This window comes from Papio anubis, chromosome 12 (genome assembly GCF_008728515.1).
Source record: "Papio anubis isolate 15944 chromosome 12, Panubis1.0, whole genome shotgun sequence".
Classification (NCBI taxonomy): domain Eukaryota; kingdom Metazoa; phylum Chordata; class Mammalia; order Primates; family Cercopithecidae; genus Papio; species Papio anubis.
In genome coordinates, this window is record NC_044987.1 from 17,636,562 (window position 1) to 17,662,538 (window position 25,977).

Genomic DNA, 25,977 nt, shown 5'->3' on the forward strand with positions numbered 1-25,977 from the left:
AAGAACTATTGTGAAAGTAAGGAAAATTTAAGATGAAAAGCAAATAGCCTGAAAATTGATAAACTTTAAAAGTACTCCCCCCACTGGCCACCCCCCGCTTTTTTTGGTTGTTGAGTCTTATTGTCGCCCAGGCTGCAGTGCAACAGTATAGTCTTGGCTCACTATAGCCTCCATCTCCCAGGTTCAAGCGATTCTCCTGCCTCAGCCTCCCAAATAACTGGGATTACAGGTGAACATCACCACACCTGGCTAATTTTTATATTTTTAGTAGAGTCGGGGTTTCGCCATGTTGGCCAGGCTGCTCTCGAACTCCTGACCTCTAGTGATCCGCCTGCCTTGGTCTCCCAAAGTGCTGGGATTACAGGCGTGAGCCACCATACCCGGCCTATTTATTTTTAATTTAGTATCAGCTGGAACTAGGCTGGGGAGAAAGAAGGGAAAGGGTGATATTTAAAATACTATTACTTTGGTTAACAGGTTCTTTTTTAAATAATAAGAAATAAAATATGTAATAAAGTAGAAAGGAAAACTGCTAAAATTGTATACCCTCTCACCTTCACTTAAGAAGGTTGATTTATGTCACTGCTGACACAGAGCATACTTATTCTAAAGGCTGTAATTTTATGATAATTTAGGAAAAATAGATCTTAGAGTGGCTTATAGGCAGTCCAGCTTTTTGTCTTCTCAAATTTTACTAGTCTGCTTATCTGACAGTGCCTTAAAAGCACTTTTCACTGCCTCGATCTGTTCATGCTTTAGTAAACTATCAGCATTTTGCCTAATGAATACAAACTCACCATTTACTGATAAAAGAAAGTGACTGCAATCTATAGAGAAACTGTAAATATGAAAATAAGCCATTTATGTTTGCTGACACTTTCTGGTATAGCATCATGTATCCCCTGTCTCCCTGATAAAAGGAGGGGCATCTCATGTAGAAAACTGAAATATAGCTAGAATGTAATTGTCTTGAAAAGGCAAGGTATAAAGCAGTTCTAAGGATTTTCTTCCTTAGTAGAGGTGAGATTTGAGAGTTTGGATTTTTATCATAGGTCAAAGTTACCTAAGGGTACCTTTGCAGAGTCACAATTCTTCTGAGAGTTGCTTTTGTGTAGATAAGCCCGTTCACTTTTACATCCTGGAGCATCACCTAGCTTTTTATTTATCTGAAGCTGACGGCTACACTTTTGTTTAGAACTTTCACATCGTTTATAAGTTCTTTGAGTCCTGCACTAGCTTATTACCGAGTAACACAGGAATTAAAGACTTTCTTTATCTTACATAAAATCATGTTTTTCTTGCTCTCATGTCTGTTTTATTTTCTCTAAAGCTCTCTAGATATTGGTGGTTCCCACAGAGGTGTGTGGCATGGAAAAGCCTGGCAATTTCAAACCTTCTTTTGTTATTATTTGTTGGAGCTTCAATTAAATTAATAGTAATAATACCTAATAAACTTCACAACCCTTAAAACTGTAATAAAAGATTGATTAATGTCTCATTATTACTATAACAAATTACCACAAACTTAGTGACTTGAAAAAACAGATTTGTTAGCCTGTAGTTCTGGAGGTCAGAAGTCCAAGCTGGGTCTCACAGGGTGAAAGTGAAGACAGCAGCAAGGACTGTTCCTCCTGGAGGCTCTGAAGGAAAAATGTGTCCTTGCCTTTTTTAGCTTCTAGAGGTTACCTGCATTCTTTAGCTCAGCCCCTTCCTTCCATCACTCCAACCTATGGCTTCCATCGTCACATCTCCTACTCCTAATTCCAACCCTCCTGCTTCCCTCTTGCAAGAACCTTTGTCATTATATTGGGCTGTCTCAGATAACCCAGGACCATCTCTCTCCCACGCCCACCTTTTTTTGTTTTTGTTTTCGAGACAGAACCTCATTCTGTCACCCAGGCAGGAGGGCAGTGATGTGATCTCAGCTCACTGCAACCTCAGCCTCCTGAGTATCTGGGACTACAGGTACACACCCCATGCCCAGGTAACTTTTGTATTTTTAGTAGAGACGGGGTTTTACCATGTTGGCCATGCTGGTCTCGAACTCCTGGCCTCCAGCGATCCGCCCACCTTGGCCTCCCAAAGTGCTGGGAGCCACCATGTCCGGCCTCATCTCCCCATTTTAAGATCCTTAATCCTGTTAATACAGGTCCCTTTTACCATGTATGGTAACACATTCCCAAGTATGGGGGATTGGGATATAGATGTATTTGGGGGGCCATTATTCAACATGCCACAAATGTCATTGTAAGGCTCTTTGGATTATAGATTAGGGTAGTGAGTTAAAAGAAGGCCCTGTGGACACGTGCCACCCACTCTGCACTGACCGGCCCACCTGGGTAGCAGAGGACACCCCCACTCCCCCAAGCATTGAAGACATAGTTTATTTCCTCGTATCCTTTCTCCCTTGGGTGTAGTTGCAGTGGGGAAGGCGGGAAGGATGGGATGATCTCCATTCCTTGGGCTCTGCATCCGAGTCCATGGTGTGCCACTGTACTGGGAGCTGTGGGGCCTGCTGCAGTGGGAGTGTGTGGAACACCTTGACCAAAGGGGAGTTTTGTCTTGTGTGTTTTGAAAAAGTCTTAATGAAGGGAATGTTGTTCATTCTTAGTAGTATAGTTTGCAGTTCTTAATGGCAAATAGTAAGTTTCAGTAGAAAACAAAACAAAAAGAAGGCCCTCTTTATATTCTCTTTTTATTTTCCCTCCGCTGACCCAAAGTTAAAAATTTTCTTAATGGTCCCTTGGTTCTTGATTTTGAATTTAGGATCATTGTGATTTAGTTAAATAAATTTCTTTTTTTTTTTTTTTTTTTTTTTTTTGAGATGGAATCTCGCACTGTTGCCCAGGCTGGAATGCAGTGGTGCGATCTCCGCTCACTGCAACCTCTGTCTCCTAGGTTCAAGCGATTCTCCTACCTCAGCCTCCTGTGTAGCTGGGATTACAGGCATGCGCCACCAAGTTCGGCTAATATTTTGTATTTTTAGTAGAGACGAGTTTTACTATGTTGACCAGGCTGGTCTTGAACTCCTGACCTCGTGGGATCTGCCTGCGTCAACCTCCCAAAGTGCTGGGATTATAGGCCTGAGCCACCACGCCTGGCCATTAAGGAAATTTCTATATCCTTTAGTTTTTACATTGAGAAACTCAGAGTAAAAACAGAGATTATTGATAATTGAAATTGGAAACTCTACTGAAATATTTGGGTAAGGAGATTTTTAAAGGCTTTTTTGTTGTTGTTGTTGTTGTTAATAGTTAAATTCAAGAAGTCACAATGAGAGTGTCTACCTGCTGATATGTAATTACAGACTGCGGAGTGCTGGCAGCCAGCCTTGGGCTCTCTCTGTGTTAACACATATACTTTGGCAAGATTTTTAAGTTCGTTAACCCAAAGTGTACATTTTTATTATTTGTTTTAAGAGCAAAACAAAAAAATATATGAGCACCTCTAGTTTTGCGGCCTGCTACAATACCTAACATTAGCTTTGCTCATACATTCTTTCTGTTACATGCCATCATTACTCAGTTTCTCAGTCATTGCCTGAACCTCCTTTCTTGCACATAAATTAAATAGAATTCTCATTCTCACCTCCCAGTTCTTTTTTGAACTTAATGGACTAGTGGGAGAAATACTTCTAGTTGAAGCCAACTAGAACATGACTAATTTTGGAGAGGTAGGTTGGATGTTTTTGACAGGATGAGGTCAGATAGGTAACGAAATCAACTTTAATTCTAAAAGCCAAAAGTAACTTTCAGATTCCTGATCTTTTCAATGGCCTCCCTTTTGGTAAAGTATTTTAAATCTCAGTAAGAAGAAACTACTATATATGAAAGAAACATGCGAGAGAGAAAAAGGTTTTTTTGGTTTTATTTTAAGAAGTTAGTCTTGGCTGGGCGTCGTGGCTCACACCTGTAATCCCAGCACTTTGGGAGGCCAAGGCGGGCAGATCACCTGAGGTCAGGAGTTTGAGACCAGCCTGGCCAACGTGGTGAAAACCCGTCTCTACGAAAGTACACAAATTAGCTGGGCATGATGGCGGATGCCTGTAATCCCAGCTACTCGGGAGGCTGAGATGGAAGAATCACTTGAACCCAGGAGGCAGAGGTTGCAGTGAGCCGAGATTACGCCATTGCACTCCAACCTGGGCGAGAGAGCGAGACTCCATCTCAAAAAAAAAAAAGAAAAAGAAAAGAAGGAGAAGTTAGTCTTAAGCAGTTCATCTTTAAAATAATCATATATGTTATAGTAGCAAAATAACTTGGAACTAATAAAACTCAGGAAGTATAAAAGATTCATGTTTTCTTTATGCCATTGTTTAAGTGATTTTAATGAAAGTAATCATGCATCCAGTTTCGTGTAGAAGATGAATAAATCGGTCTATGGATATTTGTGTTTACATTAATTTATTTTTACTTTTTGTATTAATGTGGTGATTTACATTTGATACTGTTTATTTGTTTGTTTTGTAGAGACAGGATCTCACTATGTTGCCTAGGCTGGTCTCAAACTCCTGGCCTCAAGCGATTCTCCTGCCTTGGCCTCCCAAAGTGCTAGGATTATAGGTGTGAGCCACTATGACCACCCCTTCCCTCTCTTTTTTAAGAAACTGAGTCACCTTCTGTTGCCCAGGCTGGAATGCAGTGGCATAATCATAGCTCACTACAGCCTCAACCTCCTGGGCTCAAGTGATCCTCTTGCCTCAGCCTCCTGAGTAGCTGGGACTACAGGCATGTTCCACCACACCTGGCTAATTTTAAAAATTTTTTGTAGAGATGGGGTGTCACTATGTTGCTTAGCCTGGTCTCAAACTCTTGGCCTCAACCAATCCTCCCTCCTTAGCCTCCCAAAGTATTAGGATTACAGGCATGAGCCACATGCCTGGCCTACATTTGATATTTGATACTGTAAAAAGGTAGCTATCACAACTGTCCACACTAGTTCTCTTCAAGAGAATAAATGTTCCCTAGATAGGTAGATATTAGTCATAGATATTATAAGTTATAATTATAGTACAAGTTATATGTTCAGTTATAAATATTATAAGATTCAGCTGAGCAAGGTGGCATGCATCTGTAGTTCCAGCTAGTTGAGATCAAGGCTGAGGCAGGAGTCTCACTTGGACTCAGGAGTCTGAGTCTAGCCTCTAGCCTCATAGTGATACCTTGTCTACTGAAAAAAAAAAACAAAAACGGATTGAACCATTATTCCATTGTTTATGATTTTTTTGTACTTAATTCTTATTTATGAATTTTTGTTCTAGTTCTATTTCTAGAGAGAATAAAGCCCAGGTGAATAACTTTGTTTTATTTCTGGTTTTAGAATTATTAATAACAAATCCATGTTCTTAATGGCAGTAGCAAGCCTGTCTTCTGTAGAATTTTTAAAAAGATGTTTCTGTGATTAGTAATACAGAAGCAGCTTTGATCATTTTCAGAATAAAGAACTTTACGACAGGGAGAGGTGGCTCATGCCCATAATCTCAGCACTTTGGGAAGCCGAAGTGGGAAGATCACTTGAGGCCAGGATTTTGAGACCTGGGGCAACATAGTGAGATTCCATCTCCTTTTTATTAAGAAGAAAAAAGAAAAAAAAAAAAAAGAATTTTATTTGTAAAGGCAGTCACCAAGTCTAGAACTAAGAATTTGTGGAGGTAATCTAGAATCTTATCTGTTAATGAAGCCTCCTTACATAATGGCACAGAAGAGAAAAACGAAGTGTGAAACATGACTCCAGCCCTAAAGAACTGAGGCTATTTGGGCAGCAAACATTTAGATCTTTGAAAAGCTAGTAACACCAAAATTATGCTTTGCATATCTATAATGTACTTCACAAAGCATTTTTACAGATATCACCCAATTTTATTATTTGGCATGCAAATATAGCTTATTAAAATCTCTTCACCTTCTGGCACATTTAACTCTCCAAAACCTCTGAATTTCTTGTAAGGAGCACCCAAGCAAGGTATAGAGAATCCCCATGCTGGGAAACGAATAGGATTCTTGGCCTCCGACTTTTAACTTTTCTGGCCTGAGATGTGTAAGGATCCACATAGGAGCAGTGGAAGGACGGGGAGGCACAACGCAGCTCAGTCAGCATGGAGCCAGCATCGCTGGATGACAGTACCCTTAACAGCTACCAAATTATAGCTGGATACAATAGAAGAGATGTTACAAGGCACGTCATGACTCATTATCACATTAATTGTACCGTCTAATTAGCATAGGAGTGCAGAGGATGACAGAACTACTTTAGTTTGTAAGATTCCACCAGATTGTCAGTTCCACAGGGACTGTAACCATGTCCTGTTTATTGTCACACTCCTACTGGCTCATACCTGCCCGTTCTGTAGCAGGTGCCCCCCGGCTTTGTCGAACTGAAGTTCAGGCAGTACTGATGAGGACATGAATATTGTATTAAGGACGTGGCATTTGAGGTGCGTCCAGTGTCATGTGATTAGGTGATCAGGTGTGAAGGAGAGAATTCCATCAAGTGTTAATAAGGCACCTGTCAGTTGCAGACACTGATCTAGGCACGGGGTACAGCAGCCAGTAAGATAACCCCTTGGAACTAACATTCTAATGGAGAGAAATAGACCGTAAATACAAATAAGCTCTCGTAGGGCTGTGACAAAGATAAACTCGAGTAACATGGCAGAATGATTTGTGTGAGAGGTACTGCTTTTAGCCAGGATCTTCAAAATGTTCCATGCAGGAAGAAGAACACTGCGAAGGCCTGAGAGAGATGAATTCAGCATAGAAGAAAGGGGTAGAAGAAAGTCCAGCATGGCTGGAGATAACAGATAAAATGGGAAGTGGAAGAAGTTGGGGTGAGAGAGATGGCAAAGGCCGGTTGCATGTGGTTAGGATGTGGGATTTCATTTAGGTTCCAGTGGGCACTGAGCTGGAGCAGCATGGGCAGCAGTAGAATGCACAAGGTCTATTTGAAGAAAAAAAAAAAAAAAGGATGAGCAGCTCAGTGAAAGGAAAGGTTAAAGGAGGGGAGTCTCCCCGAGAAGGCAGGAGAGGTAAGTGTTTATACTAGATTGAGATCATTTGAATGTAAGACTTATTAATCCAATTCAGTATGGAGAAGGCAAAAAGCTGGAAGCTGAGGGAAGGGAAGGGCCTCCTGGCAATTGGAAGGCCAGTTAAAGGCTGTGAATGGTAAAATCCCGCATGAGGGTGATGGTGGCAGTAGACATGCAAAGGAAGAAAACGGCAACAAATTCAAGAGAGAAAGCAAGCGAGAATTTCTAGGACCAGATAACCAATCATGTATCTTGGCCAGGAAGAGGGAATTTTGAAAGATATGTTTAGAAAAAAATGAAATTTTCTTACTTATGGATTATATGAAGCTATCAAAAAAATGGTGTTTTTAAAATGGTTGCTGTATTGCTATTTGAAAGTAATTTTAATGTCCTTGTCCCCAAAGATTTAAGTAGCAAGGTGGCTCTATTTAAAATAGATTGCCTAGGCCGGGCATGGTGGCTGACGCCTGTAATCCCAGCACATTGGGAGGCCGAGGTGGGCGAAATCACCTGAGGTCGGGAGTTTGAGACCAGCCTGACCAACATGGAGAAACCCCGTCTCTAGTAATACAAAATTAGCCCGGCATGATGGCGCATGCCTGTAATCCCAGCTACTCGGGAGGCTGAGGCAGGAGAATTGCTTGAACCCAGGAGGCGGAGGTTGCGGTGAGCCAAGATCGTGCCATTGCACTCCAGCCTGGGCAACAAGAGTGAAACTCTGTCTCAAAAAAAAAAAAAAAAAATAGATTGCCTAAGAAAAACCTGAAATGTAGCTGGCTTACTCCCTGAAGAAAATTTCTTTCAAATACTCAGACGTTATGAGAATGTTTTGAAAATTGTGGAAACTTTTTTTTTAAACCTAAGGAAGTTGGAAACTTTTGTCTTTAAATGTCGACTCCCAGAATGGTCTCCATGAGATAGTTTCCACTCCCGTGTTATTGTTTTAGTTGGCAATCAGTAGACAGCAAAGATCAGAAATGCAACTATAGAAAGGCTAATATTCTGGAAAGAATTTTCAGAGCATGGATTTAAGGTACTATGGAAAATTTTGACCTTAATGCAGTGAGAGCTAGATCATTTTATTTTTTTTAGAGAGAAATTAAAACATTTCCTAACTCAATTGACCTTTTACCCTTAGTATGACTATACTGAGGTACCATCATATAGAAAAGAAAGGTTGGAAACCTTGGATTTTTGAGTACCCTTCCACAGTGTGATGATTGACAGTGTCTCTGACTGGTCACAGGAAGTAGTTATGCAGTATTCATTATGTCCATCTAAATTTTATTTCATGATTCTAACGCCCTTTTTTTAGGCTGTCATTCATTGCACCTCACAGGTTGACACGTCCAATAAATTAAGACCATAGAGGCCTTTGTGTTTGTCCTGAATTCAGGTCATAATAGAATGTAGGAATGTTAACAGCTAGACCTGTGTTCTCGCCCTGAAATGGCGTATGACTATTACCAAGAAGCTGCTAAATAAAGAAGCTTCCTTCATGTTGACCCTTGGGAAAATGAAATTTGAAATACTATCTCTCTTGAATCCTATTCCTGAGACTAGAACTTTACAAATTTATATTCTACTTAATGTCATATCTATATTTTTAAATATTAAGATTATTAACTTAGTTTAACACAGAAAAAACGTTGATGTTACGGGAGGGTGCACTCTATGTAGCCTATGGTTTCATGTAACTCTTGAAACACCGAAGTGTGACACCTGAGGCTGTGTAAACAGAGGCCAGCCTGATAAGCTGAGAATCAAGAATTTGATGCTCAACCATAGACTCCTCTTACTGATACTTCTAGCTTGTGTGAAGTGACTTCTCTATTACTTTTCCTCAGCCTCAAGGATTTTCATGCCATTATCTATTAATTGCATGTCACTTATTTTGGGGATAATTAGAAAAAGGAGGATTGAGAAGTTGAGAATAGAAAAGGGGAGAGAAGCAAAGGGCAGAAAAGAAATGGAAGCTTTTGCTTTGAGGCCTTGTAGGGGGTGGGGGGTGGAAAAAAAAGTGTGGGAGAAGCCTGAGCCCGAAAGCTTGCCTCCTCCCTCTACAGGGAGAGGGAGTTGAGCGGAGTGTAAGAGGGTGGATGGCATGTGCTTCTGACCTACCAAAGCATCTGGAAATTTCAGACTGCTGTTTGTCTCTGAGACTGTGTTGGGCATAGCATTGAATAAAGTGTGGATCCATAAGTATGTGAAGTGATATTCCGCAGTGTATACATATATCATAACGTGTACGATGTACCCTGTAAATATACACAATTATTGTAACTTGCCCATTAAAATGAAACTGAAAATATAAATAAAACATGAGCAGTGATGATTAAAAGCCAAAGTTTCATCTTAATCTGTTTAATATCTAGAACACAGAAAAATAAGTTTATCGGCATTTTATTGAAGCTGCAGAAAATGACAGCTTTGAAAAATCTCTAGCAAGCAAGGTATGGTTTAAGGAAATTAGGTGTACACTTAACCTATAGTTTGTTTCCTTTCCTTTCTCCTTTTCCTTCCTTCCTTCCTTCTTTCCTTCCTTCCCTCCCTCCCTCCCTCCCTCTTTCTTCTCCTTCTCTATTTTCTTTCTTTTTTTCTTTTCTCTTCTCTTTCTCTTTCTCTTTCTTTCTTTTTCTTTCTTTTCTTTCTCTCGCTTTTCTCTCTGCTTCCTTCCCTTCCTCTCCTTCCTTCCTTCCTCCCTCCCTCCCCTCCCTCTCCTCTCCCTCTCCCTTCCTTCCTTCCTTTCTTTCTCTTTCTTTCTTTTCTTTTCTTTTTCTTTCTCTCCTTCCTTCTTCCTTCCCCCCCTCCTTCTTCTCCCTCTCTGTTTTCTTTCTCTTTCTTTCCCTCTCTTTCTTCCTTCCTTCCTTCCTTTCTTTCCTTTCCTTTCATTTCTTTCTCTCTCTTTTCTTCCTTCCTTCCTTCCCTCCTTCCCTCCTCTCCTCTCTTCTCTTCTCCTCTCCTCTCCCCCCCTTTCTTTTCTTTTTTCTTTTCTTCCTCTCTCTCTGTCTTTCCCTCTTTCCTCTCTCTCTCTTTCTCTTCCTTCCCTCCCTCCTTCCCTCTCTTCCTCCCTTCGATCCCTCTGTCCCTCCCTGTCACCCAGACTGGAGTGCAATGGTGCAATCATAGCTCACTGTAACCTTGAACTCATGGGCTCAGGGGATTCTCCCACCTCAGCCTCCCAAGTAGCTGGGACTACAGGTGTTTGCTACCATGCCTGGCTAATTTTTAAATTTTTTGTAGAGATGGGATTTTGTTTTGCTGCTCAGGCTGGTCCTGAATTTTTGAGCTCAAGGGATCTTCTTACCCCGCCTCCCTAAGTGTTGGGATTACAAGCATGAGTGACTATGCCCGGCCTCTTACCTGTAGTTTTTAGTTTAAGATGTTTTAGAAGAACATTGATATTCTATCCATTTAGAGTAGTGTTTTACTTTTATTAGTGGATATAGAAACTATATCTGCTATAGAAGAACTATAGAAAAGTTATAGAAACTTAGAGTTCTTATAGGAACTCTAAGAACTTTTATGTAAGTCTGCCCAAGATCATGTTTCCTCATGAGGATCGTAAGCTCTTCAAATGCAAGTTGATGTTGGGAAGGGACTAACAGATCACTCAGAGTGCTCCTTCACTCTGATTCTGAGGGAGGCTTTATTGTGTAAAGTGTGTTGGAAGCCAGGCGTGGTAGCACGCACCTGTAGTCCCAGCTACTCAGGAGGCTGAGATCGAAGGGTTGCTTGAGCCCCAGAGGTTGAAGCTGCAGTAAGCTTTGATTTGCAACACTGCTCTCTAGCCTAGGTGACAGAGCGAGACCCTGTCTCTCAAAAAAAAAAAAAAAAAACCAATAAAAATGTTTACTTTTTGTGTATAGATGAGGTCTCGCTCTGTCGCCCAGTTTGGTCTTGAACTCCTAAGCTCAAGCGATCTTCCTGCCTCAGCCTCCCAAAGTGCTAGGATTACAGGCATGAGCCACTGTGCCTGACCTGAAACATTCTTTTAATGTGATATTATAGAAATTTAAAATTAAAGCGATGTCAAAAAGAGTGAGGCTGACTTTTTAGGCAAGCCTTTGCAAGGTGGCAGAATATTAGTAAAAGTCCCCATTATTATCAGAATCTGGTTGTCATTTATGAGTTCTGAAATATACCTTATCAGTTCTCTTAAAATCATAAGAGAGGGAATATAATATCTGTATCAGTTTTCTTAGCATCAGAAAGTCAGTTTGCTAGTGGTAGGCATGGGTATTTCATCTAATCTTTTTAAAATATCCTGATTTGTGTGGTCTTTGGCTCATCTTTGCGGAGACTATACACAGACCATCCTTAATTTACCACCTCAAGTAGTATACAGGATCTTTTCCCAGCCAGTGATTTCTGAATCCTCAGAGATTCTCAATATTCCAAGAGATTCATGTCATACAAAGTGATAATGACTCTTCTATTTTTTAGACGTTAATACATGAAATAATTACTTAGGTCTTTCCGCCCTTCTTAAAGGAATAGTTTGAGAGCCTCTGAGCATAAATTGAGTCTACCTGCTGGCAGGATGCTAATGAGCATGCTTATGACTCGGTCATTCCATTTATTGTTCAAGTAGTTGGTTATCATAATAGCTTTGACCAGGGTGCAGTTTTTCATTGTATTTTATTAAGTTTACATCTGTTATGGATCACTAGATTATATAAAGCATAAAGAACACTAATGTTGAAATTCAAACTGATGAGGATAAAAATGATAATTCTATAATGCCTCAAGACAACCTTCACCAAATTCATGAATTGTCTTCATTTGGCCATAATTCTTTTTTTTTTTTTTTTTTTTTTTTTTTTGAGACGGAGTCTCGCTTTGTCGCCCAGGCTGGAGTGCAGTGGCCGGATCTCAGCTCACTGCAAGCTCCGCCTCCCGGGTTTACGCCATTCTCCTGCCTCAGCCTCCCGAGTAGCTGGGACTACAGGCGCCCGCCACTTCGCCCGGCTAGTTTTTTTTTTTGTATTTTTAGTAGAGACGGGGTTTCACCGTGTTAGCCAGGATGGTCTCGATCTCCTGACCTCGTGATCCGCCCGTCTCGGCCTCCCAAAGTGCTGGGATTACAGGCTTGAGCCACCGCGCCCGGCCCTGGCCATAATTCTTATACAGCACATCAAATGGTATTTCTAGGGCCTGAAAAAACAAAGTTTTAAAATGTTACATACATACACACAAAATATGTATATACCACATGTATACACATTTTTTACACACATATCCGTATCTATAGCTCTCTATATATGTTATATCCAGTTTGATTTATTGGGAATAAAGGCTATCTACATTCATAGTGTATTATTTACAAATAAGTGCTAATAAGTAATAACCCAATATTTGTTAATCTGTTTCATTATTTAAAAACAAAGCACGAAAATAATTCATATAATCAAGTCTGGTTTTTAGGTTCAAACATGTAAGTCTTCCAAATCCTAGGTCATGAAAAGTATTCATCTATTTTGTGTATTATAATATCAGTATATTTGTGACTTCCAGAGCCAGATACAATGGGTCATGCTTGTAATCCCAGCACTTTGGGAGGCCAAGGCTGGAAGATCCCTTGAGACCAGCCTGGGCAACATAATAAGACCCCGTCTCTATCCCACCGCCCACACCCCCCGCCCCATCAAAAAAAAAAATACACACACATATATATGGCTTTCCTACTAAACATGATATATCAATTTTAAATAAATACTTTTTCTTGCATAATTAAAATAAATAGTGTGGTCATTTGTATGATGGGATAATATGAATTTGTCTTAAAATTCATAGTGAACTTTGAAATTAATTTTTAAGGTACTGATGTAAAATAAAATGTCTTTTAGCTAAAGTCACTTCTGTATCATAAATCATACAAAAATGACAACATTATTTTTAAAATTTCTTTCCTGGGAGGTTTTTAAGATAATACATTCCTTTGAAAGGAGTTCGTCAGTCAGAAAAGTTGGAAAATAAAAGGTAACTATACTGATTTCTTTACATTCTAATCCAAGTGTAACATGGTTTTCTTGATCAGATTGAGAGAGTCTCTGAACTGTTGATAGAATCTTCTTCAGGAAAGCCCCATTTCTCTAGAATATACCAATTGCCTTTCTGGAACTTTTCCTTAAAACTCATCCATTGGTTATAATTATATAGTTACATGTGTGCTGGTTTCATGTGTGTCTCCCCCAGTGGACTAATCTGCTACATGAGGGCAGGGACCATATCTGTCTTGTTCACCTTGTACTGAGAATACATTTGTGGTCCATCAAAAAATTGAGGAGGGAGGCCAGGCATGGTGGCTGATACTTGTAATCCCAGTACTTTGGGAGGCCCAGGTGGGCAGATCACCTGAGGTCAGGAGTTTGAGACCAGCCTGGCCAATATGGTGAAATCTTGTCTCTACTAAAAATACAAAAATCAGCCGGGTATGATCACACATGCCTATAGTCCCAGCTACTTGGGAGGCTGAAACAGGAGAATTGCTTGAACCCAGGAGATGGAGGCTGCAGTGACCCGAGATGGTGGCACTGCACACCAGCCTGGGTGACAGAGTGAGACTATATCTCAAAAAAAAAAAAAAAAGAGGAGGGGAGTACTTTATTCCCATTATCATATTTTTACATTACCTTTCAGCTGCGTTACTTTTCAGATGTCAGCTTTCATCTGAGGTTTTGTTTTTGTTTTTGTTTCTTTGTTAGCTTTGATCTAAGATAGTATTTTGTTACCTACTCTTAATTTCTAGGTAACACCTTAGAGCTTCTTAAGTGACAATCCTATCTTCTTTTCTCTAAAAGTAGGCTTCTGCTTATCAGACCATATGTCTTAGTTTTTAATTTGGAAAATGGTTTTTTGTTTTTGTTTTTGTTTTTGTTTTTGTTTGTTTGTTTGTTTGAGACAGAGTCTCACTGTGTCACCCAGGCTGGAGTGCAGTGGCCTGATCTCTGCCCACTGCAAGCTCTGCCTCCTGGGTTCAAGTGATTCAAGAGAATTTAAGGGGACACTGATTCATCATGTTCTGTAAAAGGCACACTAAAATTTTGTATACCATGCTCACCTGTCATTATTAGAAACTTACCTGATTAAATGATTAGGCTTTTATTGTTCTTATTGATATTCTTTAAAATCATGACTATGATATACTCATTAATGTTTTTAAGAATTCCAATGAGTACTGTTTGCATGTGTTGTAGAAAGTGTCTCATAATCCTTTCCTTTATACATCTAGTCAGTACTAAGTTTGATGCAAAGATTCTATATTGAGGAGGTGTTTGGAGGTTTGTGTAAGAAGGGTTGGATGTTGCTATCTAGAATAAATAGAATGGAGAAGATTGGTTTATTACCTCATTTAAAATAGCTAAGTTCAGCTCTCCTACCTGCTAAGGTGTTTTGGGATAAAAATACATAAGTCTGGCCGGGCGCGGTGGCTCACGTCTGTAATCCCAGCACTTTGGGAGGCCGAGACGGGCGGATCACAAGGTCAGGAGATCGAGACTATCCTGGCTAACATGGTGAAACCCCGTCTCTACTAAAAATACAAAAAATTAGCCAGGCGTGGTGGTGTGCGCCTGTAGTCCCAGCTACTTGGAGGCTGAGGCAGGAGAATGTCGTGAATCCGGGAGGCGGAGCTTGCAGTGAGCCGAGATCAAGTCACTGCGCTCCAGCCTGGGCGGCAGACTGCCAGCAGTGCTCACTGGAAACGCCAATCTAATGCTGGTCCAAATCTGCCCCAAATAAGATGATTACTTGATTTTTTTTTTCCTTGAAGGAATTTTCTCGTGTGTGTATATGCTAAGGCTGTGAGTCGGGAGTTTTTGGCATTACTTCTCTATTAGCTCCTAGTGAGGAAGTTCAGCCAGGGGTTGAAGTGATTACTAAATACTGAGGACTTCCCAAGATCTGTTTTTAAGAGTGAATTAATATTGTGACTTCTGAGAACTTTGAAACCATCCTTCATGTCATATACGTTGATTCATGAAACATTGACAATAAATGCTGGTGCATGTGGCCAGGAAAAACAGATTTAGTTCCTTATTAGCGTCATGTTCCATTTTAATAGTCAACAGAACATTCTAAATCCTATTTATATGCTGTTCTACACCAGTCTCGATCTTTGGTTCTTTGAGTCATTTCTAGCAACAGCATTTATAATTATTAGAAATTTCTAATAATTGGAAATTAATCAAGGATCTAGTTATTTCTGTCTTCATCTTTGTCTCTAATTGCAAATGCAGTATTGGGATTGTGAATCCTCAGAAGCTTTTAGCTTTGAAAATATGAAGGATCTTGTCACAGTGATTTTTGGTGAGGTTGTTCATTTAGGATAAGTAAATATCTTCCCACTTCACTTTTTCCCTCTGCTCCCTGCTTCCAAGCTGTTTGCTTATACGGCAGGGAAGTGAAGCACAAGTTACCCTTGGAAGGCAGGGTTGGCTGTCACTCAAAGCTGTACTGTATTGCCTTAGGAGACACTGAGAACACTAGTACTGGCTGGGAAGTTGTGCTTAATCTGTTTACATCTGCTTTGGATTGTTCTTTGGTTAACCAAAGAAGAAGTCAAGTTCATTGCTCTAAAGAGGTAGACCAAATAAGAAAATTTCCTGTTGCAGTTGCCCTGATTTATAAATTAATGCCACCCGTTTTGCTCTTTTCCCTTACCACATACACATATCCAGTTGATGATATACTTATCTTTAGGGATATCAGTTATCACTACCTTATATATCCCCAGGCTCCTGATCTCACCTTCAACAAAGAATTCCAAGTCTCAAAAGTAATAGTAAGCTCTGGTATTTAAGCCATCCTAGAAGACAGTCATATGGTTCGAGTTAAAGTCTCCTGCTCTGTATTAAGAGAAAGGGATTTAAGTTGCCATTTCAGCCTGCGGACAAATGCTAACCAACCAGGGTGCTGGGGGTTGGAAAGCAACTTAACAAATTATATTGAGAGCCACTTGTGAGTGGAGAAATAAATGACCATGGCCACATGAAGAGACCAACTTCGCTCCACTCATGTGGCTTCTGTTGTGTAGCTGTGCGTATCCATCTTAACCAGCTTCTTCTGTTTCTCCCTGTTCTTCCGTAACTCTTCAGAATATTCATCATTTGAATGTTGAATCTGTAAGTCTTTCCCATTGCCAGTAAATAAGCAGTGAGGGATATCAAGTATTTTATCGACATCAGTACCTGAGAATTATGTAAAACTAACTGTTCAGTGTTTTTGTTCTTATTGTTCAAGATGATGTCTTAAAGTCTTTATACTTAAAATAAAAATTTTAGTTATAGAATAATGTAAGCATACTACAGAAAATTTAAACAGCAACAAAACCTTTTTACATATTCAAGCTGCAATCCCACCTCTGAAACCATTGTTAACATTTTGAAGGCATTTCCTTTTTTCTTTTTACTATGCATGTTTTTCATACTTATAATCAGTGTATATACAAGTTTATATTTCCCATGTTGCTCCATATAGTCATCTTTTTTTTTTTTTTTTGAGACAGAGTCTTGCTCTGTCTTGCCCAGGCTGGAGTGCAGTGCCACCGTCTCGGGTCACTGCAGCCTCCACCTCCCGGATTCAAGCAATTCTCCTGTCTCAGCCTCCCAAATAGCTGGGACTACAGGCATGTGCCACCACACCCAGCTAATTTTGTATTTTTAGTAGAGATGGTGTTTCACCATGTTGACCAGGCTGGTCTCTAACTCCTGACCTCAGGTGATCCATCTGCCTTGGCCTCCCAAAGTGCTGGGATTACAGGCATGAGTCACCGCACCTGGCCTAATCATTTTTAATGAGTGCACACCAAGTAGCTGTACCATAATTTACCTGATCTACCCCATATTGTTTTTGTTTTGTTTTGTTTTAAAAGACAGGGTCTCACTCTGTCACCCAGGCTGGTGTGCAGTGGTGTGATCATGGTTCCCTGCACCTTGAACTCCTGGGCTCCAGGGATCCTCTGGCCTCAGCTTCCAAGTAGCTGGAACTATAGGTGTGCGTCACTGCACTGGGCCCCATATTGTTTTATGATCTCACCAATTCTTGGTATTAGCACGATCCTCACTTTTTCTTTGGCATTTATTACTGCATTCTAAAACTATAAAGTGTATTTACTTAACCTTTTGAACGTACACGGAATCGTTTCTTTGCCTTAAGTTTCTGTGTTTTTAATGTTTTGTTTTGTTCTTGTTTTTCACTTTTATTGAAGTTGTCATTCTTCTGGGGTTTTTTTTCCTTTATATTTCCCCAGTGTTTGGCCTGTAGCACTCTTCATCTTGAGCCATGTGAACTAAACTTCAGCTTATGGTAGTCTAGTTTACTTTGTGTCCTCTGGAATCCAGCCAGCGGGAATGATCCCAGGCATTGTCCCTTTCTCTTTCCCAGGCTGACTTGAGCTGGAGCAGTACAGCACTTCAGTGTTCCTTAGAGAGATATTAGCTCTGGAATGGTGAAAGAAGATAGTTACTGCCGGGCGCGGTGGCTCATGCCTGTAATCCCAGCACTTTGGGAGGCCGAGGCGGGCGGATCACGAGGTCAGGAGATCGAGACCATCCTGGCTAACACGGTGAAACCCCGTCTCTACTAAAAATGCAAAAAATTAGCGTGGTAGCGGGTGCCTATAGTCCCGGCTACTAGGGAGGCGGAGCTTGCAGTGAGCCAAGATCGCGCCACTACACTCCAGCCTGGGAGATAGAGCGAGACAAAAAAAAAAAAAAAAAAGGAAGATAGTTACCAAATACAAAGTGCCTGGGGTTTTGGAGAGATGATGAGGCACTGTGTGTTTACTGGCTACTTACCTTTGGGATTTGAATAACTTAAAGATTATAATCAGAAAAAAAAATAGGTTCTTAAGAAAAGTGAGGGAAGAGTTAAGATTATCTGAAAGAGTACTAAAACTATGTCAACTTTCAGTTATACAGGTTTTTAAAAATATTATCTAGGTTTTTTTTTCTTGTTTTCTGGCTGTGATTTTTCCTTTGCTAATTTCCTTAGGTTGGACATATTGAAGGAAAAGAAGGAAAACCAAATTTTTTTTAGTGTTCTTTGTTAACAGCTCTTGTTTGAACTAAGGAAGCAAGTGATATTATAGACAAAAATGAATTTTTGAATTAACTATATGTAATGTATACTAGTTTTGTCTCTTACTAATATGTGTTACTGAGAAATAGTTATTAGTGTGGGAGTAATACTAATATTTTCAATCATGTGACTAATAAGCATATTGCTCATACCTAATTGCCATTTTAGCATTAATGATTATACCTATCACTAAAATATTTACTACTCCTTTAAAATTATATTTAATGATAACTAGAAACGTCATCATTGTATATATTCTTCCTAGATTACAGTTTTTCTTCATATATGAAAATCGCTATTTTCAACAAAAACTTCAGTTGAGATCTCTGTCTTACCAAGTAGTTCCCAGGTCCTACACTCTTGAGTTCTGATACATTCATTTCCTATTTCAAACTGTATCTCTCTTTTCTTCCCTTTCTCCCACCCTCTCTGTTCTTGGTTAATCAGTAAGTTGTTTGCAAGATATTTATTGAGTGCTTTCTCTTCCTCTCAGCACTGTGCTAGTCCCTAGGAAATCAGTGGCGAGAAAATCTCTGCCCTCAAAAGCCCTAATGATTGTGGAGCTTAGATCCCAGAGCAGTGGTTCCAAGTGGCAAGAAATAGCAGTGGAGGAGGAAAGGGAGCTATTCTTTTCTCTTTTATCTTTAATTTATTATGAAATATTATGTATATACACAAATTTTCTTTAAGCATCTGTATACACTTTAGGGAATCACTAGAAGCAAACACCTGTGTAGTAATTGGCACTCAGGTCAAAAAACTAGAAAATTTCATCAGCCCAGACTGTACGCCTCATCACAACCATATCCTTCCCCCAGGAGAAAAAAAATTTTTTTTTTTTACTTTTGTGTTAATCACTTATGTGCTCTACCTTATAGATTTTTTTTTCTTTTAATAGTTTTGCCACTGATGTAATGCATTACTCAAGAGTTTTGCTCCAAGTGATGCTATTTATATTGAATATAATGTGTAGTGGGTCCATCCTTAAACAATATAGTTTTGCTTGTTTTGAATGATACATGAATAGAATTGTATTGATTATATTATTTTTTGTCTGTTTCATCCAACAGTCTGTGAGATTTATCCATGTTGTTTGTATAGCTGTGATTTATTCAGTTTTATTTCTACATAGTATTCCATGATATGAATATACCACAAGTTATTTTTCCATTGTACCTATTAATAGCTATTTTAAAAGCAAAAGCCCCTATTGTTTTCAGTTTGGGGCACTTACTAACAGCTGCAATGAACATTCCTAAACATTTATCCTGGTATACTCTTAAACATTAATGTGTATTCTTAAACATTTAAGAATATAAACTGAGAAGTGAAATTGCTGGGTCCTATGGTTTGTGTTTTTAGTTTTTATTTGGTAATGTTGAACTGTTTCCAGGAGGTGTGAGAGTTCCACTTGCTCCATGTCCTCTCCAGTGCTTATTATTATCTACTTTTAAATTTTTGCCCGTCTGGCAACTGTGTAATGATTATCTTGTTGTGGTTTTAATTTTTTATTGTTTCTCTTTAATAATGAAATTGAGCTTCTTTGTGTCTCTTGGCCGTTTTTTGTCAATTGTCAATATTCTTTTGCTCATTTTTCTACTGGATTTTCTATTGGTCTTGTTGATTTATAGGAGTTTGCTTCTTTTTGGTAGTCTGGATACAAGTCCTTTGTTTTTTTTTGTTTTTTTAAATGATTGATTGGTTGGTTGGTTGGTTTTTGAGATAGGGTCTCACTGTGTCACCCAGGCTGCAGTGCAGTGGCATGATCACAGCTCACAGCAGTCTCGACTTCCCAGACTCAAGGAATCCTCTTGCCTCAGCCTCCTGAGTAGCTGGGACCCCAGGCATACACCACTATGCCTGGCTAATTTATGTTTAGTTTTTGTAGATATGAGGTCTCCGTATATTTGCCCAGGCTGGTCTTAAACTGCTGAGCTCAAGCAGTCCTTCTGTCTTGGCCTCCCAAAATGCTGGGATTACAGGAGTAAGCCACCACGCCCAGCCGAGTCCTTTATTTATGTTACAAATATCCTCCCTCACTTTGTGGTTTCTCACTTCATTCTCTTTAACGTGTGTATAAATTTTGGCATAATTTTAATGTAACCAAGTTTACCACTTTTCTCTTTATGATTAGCACTTTTTGTTTCTTGTTTGAGAAATTCTTCCATCCCCTGAGGCCATAAAGATCTCTCCTTTTTTGTGTTTTAATAAAAACTTCATAGTTTTACCTTTCACATTAGGGCTATAATCCACCTGGAATTAATTTGGGATAGAGTGTGAGGTAGGCAGCCTATGTAATTGTTTTCCATATGAATAACCAATTGTTCCTGTGCCACTTATTGAGAAATTTATCCTTTTCCCATTGATATACAGTGTCTGCCATTCTTTTCCATGCGTGTTTTTAAAAGAAACTTGACGCAGTATTCCTGAAGCATTACGTGTCTTTGGGAATTAACATAAGCAGAGCAAAGGGTGGCAGTCAGTAATAAAATGAAAAACAGTAAACTGTAATAACTAAGGAGTTTGCAAGATTTTTGTTTTTTGTTTTTTTTGAGACCATGTTTTGCTCTTGTCACCCGGACTAGAGTGCAGTGGTGCAATTTTGGCTCTGGCGCAACCCTCCGCCTCCTGGGTTCAAGCGATTCTCCTGCCTCAGCCTCCCGAGTAGCTGGGATTTCAGGTGCCAACCACCACACCTGGCTAATTTTTGTATTTTTAGTAGAGACAGGGTTTTGCCAAGTTGGCCAGGCTGGTCTTGAACTCCTGACCTCAGGTGATCGCCCACCTTGGCCTCCCAAAGTGCTGGGATTACAGGTGTGAGCCACACTGCCTGGCAGATTTGCAAATTTCAATAAAAACAATTATAGGATGTACATGAACTTAAACATAAACACATACATGATGCTGAAAGTACAATGTGGGCCTGGACTTTGAGGGCACTGAGAACTGACATTATAGGCTGGATCTGGTTCGTACTAACTTTTCTTTAACCTTTGTACTTGGGAATGTTACTTAACTTCTGAACCTCACATCTCAGGCATAAAACAAAAATAATGCTCATCTCAATGAGGTAATAAATACAAGGTGCTCTAGCACAGCACTCAACAGAGAGTCCTTTGAAAAACATCTGTTTAATACTCCACAGTGCAGCACAAATAGGAAAAGTGTTGCACTGAAGAGATGAGTCAAGGACAGTCCAGTTCCAGGTCTTCCCGGGATACCGGGCTCCAGGGCTCTTGCCACTCACCTGCATGGCCACGACTTTCATTTCTAAGTACCCTGAATGTATTTGTATATAACTTAGGATTTGTATCTATTGGTTGTCATCAATCTTGGTAAGAAATGCCTAATTTTATTCACAGCTTGACATTTTAGATAACTCTGAATGGATCTGAATTATATTTGTAGTGCATTTCTGTGACTTAGGCTGTCTTTACAACAAACAAATAAACAAAAATTCTGAGGGGAAAATGATACCATATCTCATCGGGAGTAATTATGTCATCATTTGTTTTCCCTCCGATCAAAGTTACATAACACTTGAATGAGATGAATATGGATGCTGTAAGCCACCTTTTTCTTCTGTGGAATGCTTTTCTCCTCTCTCAGTTTCCTTGTTACATTTTCCTGACTTTTTTCCTTTAACCACACTTTCTCTCTCCTTTTTGCTGCATCCTCTTTCTATTCTTCCACCTAGGGAATAGGAAGTACCTCTGAGTGTTTTCGAAGCTTTAATTCTCATCCTTCCCTTTTCTCGACTTTTTTTTCAAAAATATTTTATCCATTTATTACTATAATTCAGTTTCTCAGAATATCTTCACTTAAATTTCTGATCACCTTCTCAAAGTCAGGACATAAAGAAAAAGTAATTTTTTTTCTTCCCAAACTTCCCAACTTCTGCTTTGCTTAAGTCTGTCATCTGCTCAGACACTTCAGGGCCATATTCTCTACTACTTCTTTCTCATCCCATGTATTCTGTTTGTTATCAAGTACTGTCCACTCTTTTCAAAACCTCTTTTGAATTGTTTTTCTCATTTTCACTATCTCACCTGATCACAGCCTTCAATATTCATCTCACACCTAACCTAATCTTGCTTTCTAGTTTATTTTACCACATCACCTGCCTGCTCCAGAAGTTCTGGCAACTCTTTATTGCCTGTAAGAGTGGCTCTCAAACCTCTTCAGAAAGAACTGTGTTTTACTGTTCCTTTATATTCACACCAAAAGCGTAAGTGACAAAAGGAAATATAGATAAATTGGACCTCATCAACATTTAAAACTTTTGTGCATCAAAGGACATCATCAAGATAATGAAAATCCACAGAATGGGAGAAAATATTTGCAAATCATATATCTAATTAGAGATTTGTATACAGAATGTATAAGGAACACTCACAACTCAATAATAAGATAACCCAATTTTAAACTGTGCAAAAGATTTTAATAGACATTTCTCCAAAGCAGATATACAAGTGACTGAAAAGCACACAAAAAGATGCCCAACCTTATTGGCCATCAGGGAAATGTAAATGAAAACCACAGTAAGATACCATTTCACATCTACTGGGATAGCTGAATTAACAATTTAATAAGTAATAATAATAAAGACAATAAGCGTTGGCAAAGATGTGGAGAAATTGGAATCCTTGTATATTGCTGGTAGGGATGTATAACGGTACAGCCACTTTGGATAGCAGTCTGGATCCTTCCTAAAAAGTTAAACAGAGTTACCATATGACCCAGCAGTTCCACTCCCGGGTACGTATCCAAGAGAAATGAAACCATATGGCCACACAGAAACTCACATAAATGTTCATAGCAGTATTATTTGTAGTCACTGCAGAATGGAAACAACCTGACTGTTCACCAGCCGATGAATGGATACATGAAATGTGGAATGTCCATACCGTGGATGTTATTCAGCAGTAAAATAGACTGAAGTGCTGACACATGCAACAACATGGATGAACCTCCAAAACATTATGCTCAGCGAAAGAAGCCAAACACTAAAGCTTATATATTGTATGAATCCATTTATGTGAAATGTTCAAGAAGACAAGTCCATAGAGACAGAAAGTAGAAAGCTTAGGGCTGGGCAATTGGTGAGAGACTTGAAGGGTGTTGTGGAGTAACTCCTAATTAGTACAGGGTTTCTTTTTGGGGTGATGAAAATGTTCTAAAATTTCTTCTTTGGTTTTTCACTGTCTTTTCCTTACATGGTGGAAAATGTTCTAAAATTGATTGTGGTAATGGTTGCATAACTCTGTGACTGTACTTAAAGCCACTGAGCATTACACTTTAAATGGGTGAATTGTATGGAATATGAAATATAAGAAATACGTTATGGCCAGGTGCCGTGGCTCATGCCTGCAATCCCAGCACTTTGGGAGGCCCAGGTGAGAGGATCATTTGAGCTCAGGAGTTTGAGACCAGCCTGGGCAACATAGCGAGACCCTGTCTCTATTTTATTCTATATTTTAAAATTTAAAAATTAGAAAGAAAAAAGAAAGAACATTTTATAAGAGAATATTTTATGAGAGACTTATAAAAGAGACATTAAGAATATGAAGTAATATATTTCATATTCCTTATCTCAGGGCTGTAGGGAAAAAACAATTTAAATAAAAGCAGTAAATGAGTGGAGCATGGAGAGTGTCATGAGCCAAAGGTTATAATAAATTCATAATCACATTTTGTATCTGAAGTCTAATAAAATTTTTAAATGTGGGGGCAAAAAGAAGGAAAGAAAAAATAGTAACGGTTCACAGGACGAAGTCCGAGGTCTTCATTCTGTCATTTGAAGCTGTATTTTATCTGGCCTGATGCTACTGTGTTTCTTGCCATATGCCCCTACAAACCCTTTATTGTACCCAGGGCAGTGTCTTGCTTGTCACTTGAACTTAGCAAATTAATTCTAAGTGTTCTGCCCTTGCCGTGCTCCCTCCTGACTGCCATTCAGAGCACCCTTTCCACCTTCCTTCATTGCCTCTCCAGATCCTGGCCATTCAACCCAGTTCTGCTTCCTTTGAGCCTTTCCCTAGAACTATCTTTTATGCCTTTGGTTTGTTAGAAGAACGAACACATTGCTATACCCATTGGAAGGGTTCCATAAATACATGTTACATAGAGTAAAGGAAATGGAGGAACTTATTTAGAGACTTATAAAAGAGACATTAAGAATAAGAAGCTTTAGTAAATAATGAAAGACATTGTGAATTAGAACAGCTCCAGAGCCAAAATAAGATGAACAAGCCTATTAAATAGAAATGGTTTTCTAGGTTCAAGTTCAGATCAAACTTAAGCTCTAAAGCTTTTCTTGGCTTGGTGCAGCGGCTGTTGCTTGTAATCCTGGCACTTAGGAAGGCCTAGGCGGGAGGATCACTTGAGCCCAGGAATTTGAGACCAGCGTGGACAACATAGCAAGACCCCCATCACTACAATTTTTTTTTTTTAAATAGCTAGGCATGGTGGTATTTGCCCATAGTCCCAGCTATTTAGGAGGCTGAGGCAGGAAGATGGCTTGAGCCCAGGAGTTACAGGCTTCAGTGAGCTCTGATTGTGCCACTGCACTCCCGCCTGGGAAACAGAGCAAGACTCCATCTCAAAAAAAACAAAAAAAAAGTTTTCCTTTACCTTTTTCTTTGGCATTTCTGACTTAAGCCAGTGAGAATTCTTCCTCATTCTTTTTTACTCATTGCTTGAATTGTTGTTATGAGAATTTTTTTCCTCCAACTTGGATGATCTTTCAGTTTTTTTCCAGTCGTTTATACATGTAGATAACTAAAAACAGCAAAACTCCTAGTGATTCTGTTCCATGTCTATCTGTTCCCCACCTCCATTTCCTACCACACACCCCAGCATTCCCCTAGTACATTGCTAAACTATCAACAAAACCTAAAATAGACTAGTTTGTTTTAACTGTATTTTTTCCTTCCATTCCTCTTAAAATGTGTAGCAAAATGTCCCCAAAGGTAAGCAACTAAGAGAGTGAAGAGGAGGTATTCTCCCATCCCAGTTATTCAGTCCCAGAAGTATTGATTGGAAGGCACTGAATTTTCAAAATGACTTCCAGATTTAGTACATGGTAATAATTTGAGGCTTTCCCACATGGATAATTTAAATGTTCAGAAAATAAGTTATGTTATAGCTGAATGGGCAGCAAATTAGCCAGAATTTTAACTTACAAGATGCCTAGCAGTAGTGAAGATTAATGTGAAATACTAGTAAACAGCCACTGCTAGGGAAGAGAAGACAGCCATATGCTTTCAATGAAATCGTCAATTTATAATAATATGTATATTGAAAAGGGAAAGTGGATCAGATCCTGTTAGGTTTGGTACCTTAAAGAAAGAATTAGGATACCGCAGGCTCAGTAACTAAAGGAATCTGCCCATAATTGGGGGGTAAAAGGTGTCTTGTAGGCAGGGAATAGCAAGATTTTGCTTGAATGTACACCTTAGAGTTGGGAGTAACAATACTTGGAATGACTATAGGAGCCCTCTCGACAGGTTTCTGAGACTAGAGGATTTTGTTTGGTTCATAATAGGAGATGAGAGCAAGCCAGTAGTATTTGGTTGTTGTTGAATCTTACAGAAATCTTGCGTTTGGTCGTTGGGTCTAGCTGTTGAAGCCAGCTGTTTGGATGTAACATAGTGGAAGCAGGTGCTTCTGCAGATGTGGCCCTCTCTAGTTGTCTGGCCCTAATATATCATTCATTCTCATATACTGATTTCTCTCATAAAATCCTTGTAACTATTACAGTCTAAGCCTGCAGACATTGCTGAAACTGGTTCCCTTTGATATTGTTTTCTTTGTAACAATTTCCTGTTTTGTAGATAAAATAACAAGCTCACGCTATGAGGTTTGTG

General features: G+C 39.4%; 1 protein-coding gene across 11 annotated transcripts in view; it reads left to right on the top strand.

Moving 5' to 3' along the window:
- SIK3 (SIK family kinase 3) overlaps positions 1–25,977 on the top strand; it is a 271,702-nt gene that overhangs the window by 186,115 nt on the left and 59,610 nt on the right. Inside the window, exon 5 of one of the 11 annotated variants that reach the window (XM_031652731.1) lies at positions 22,944–23,494. Coding sequence (XP_031508591.1) covers positions 22,944–23,038 — 95 coding nt within the window. The 3' untranslated portion in view covers positions 23,039–23,494. 11 annotated transcript variants of the gene reach the window in all.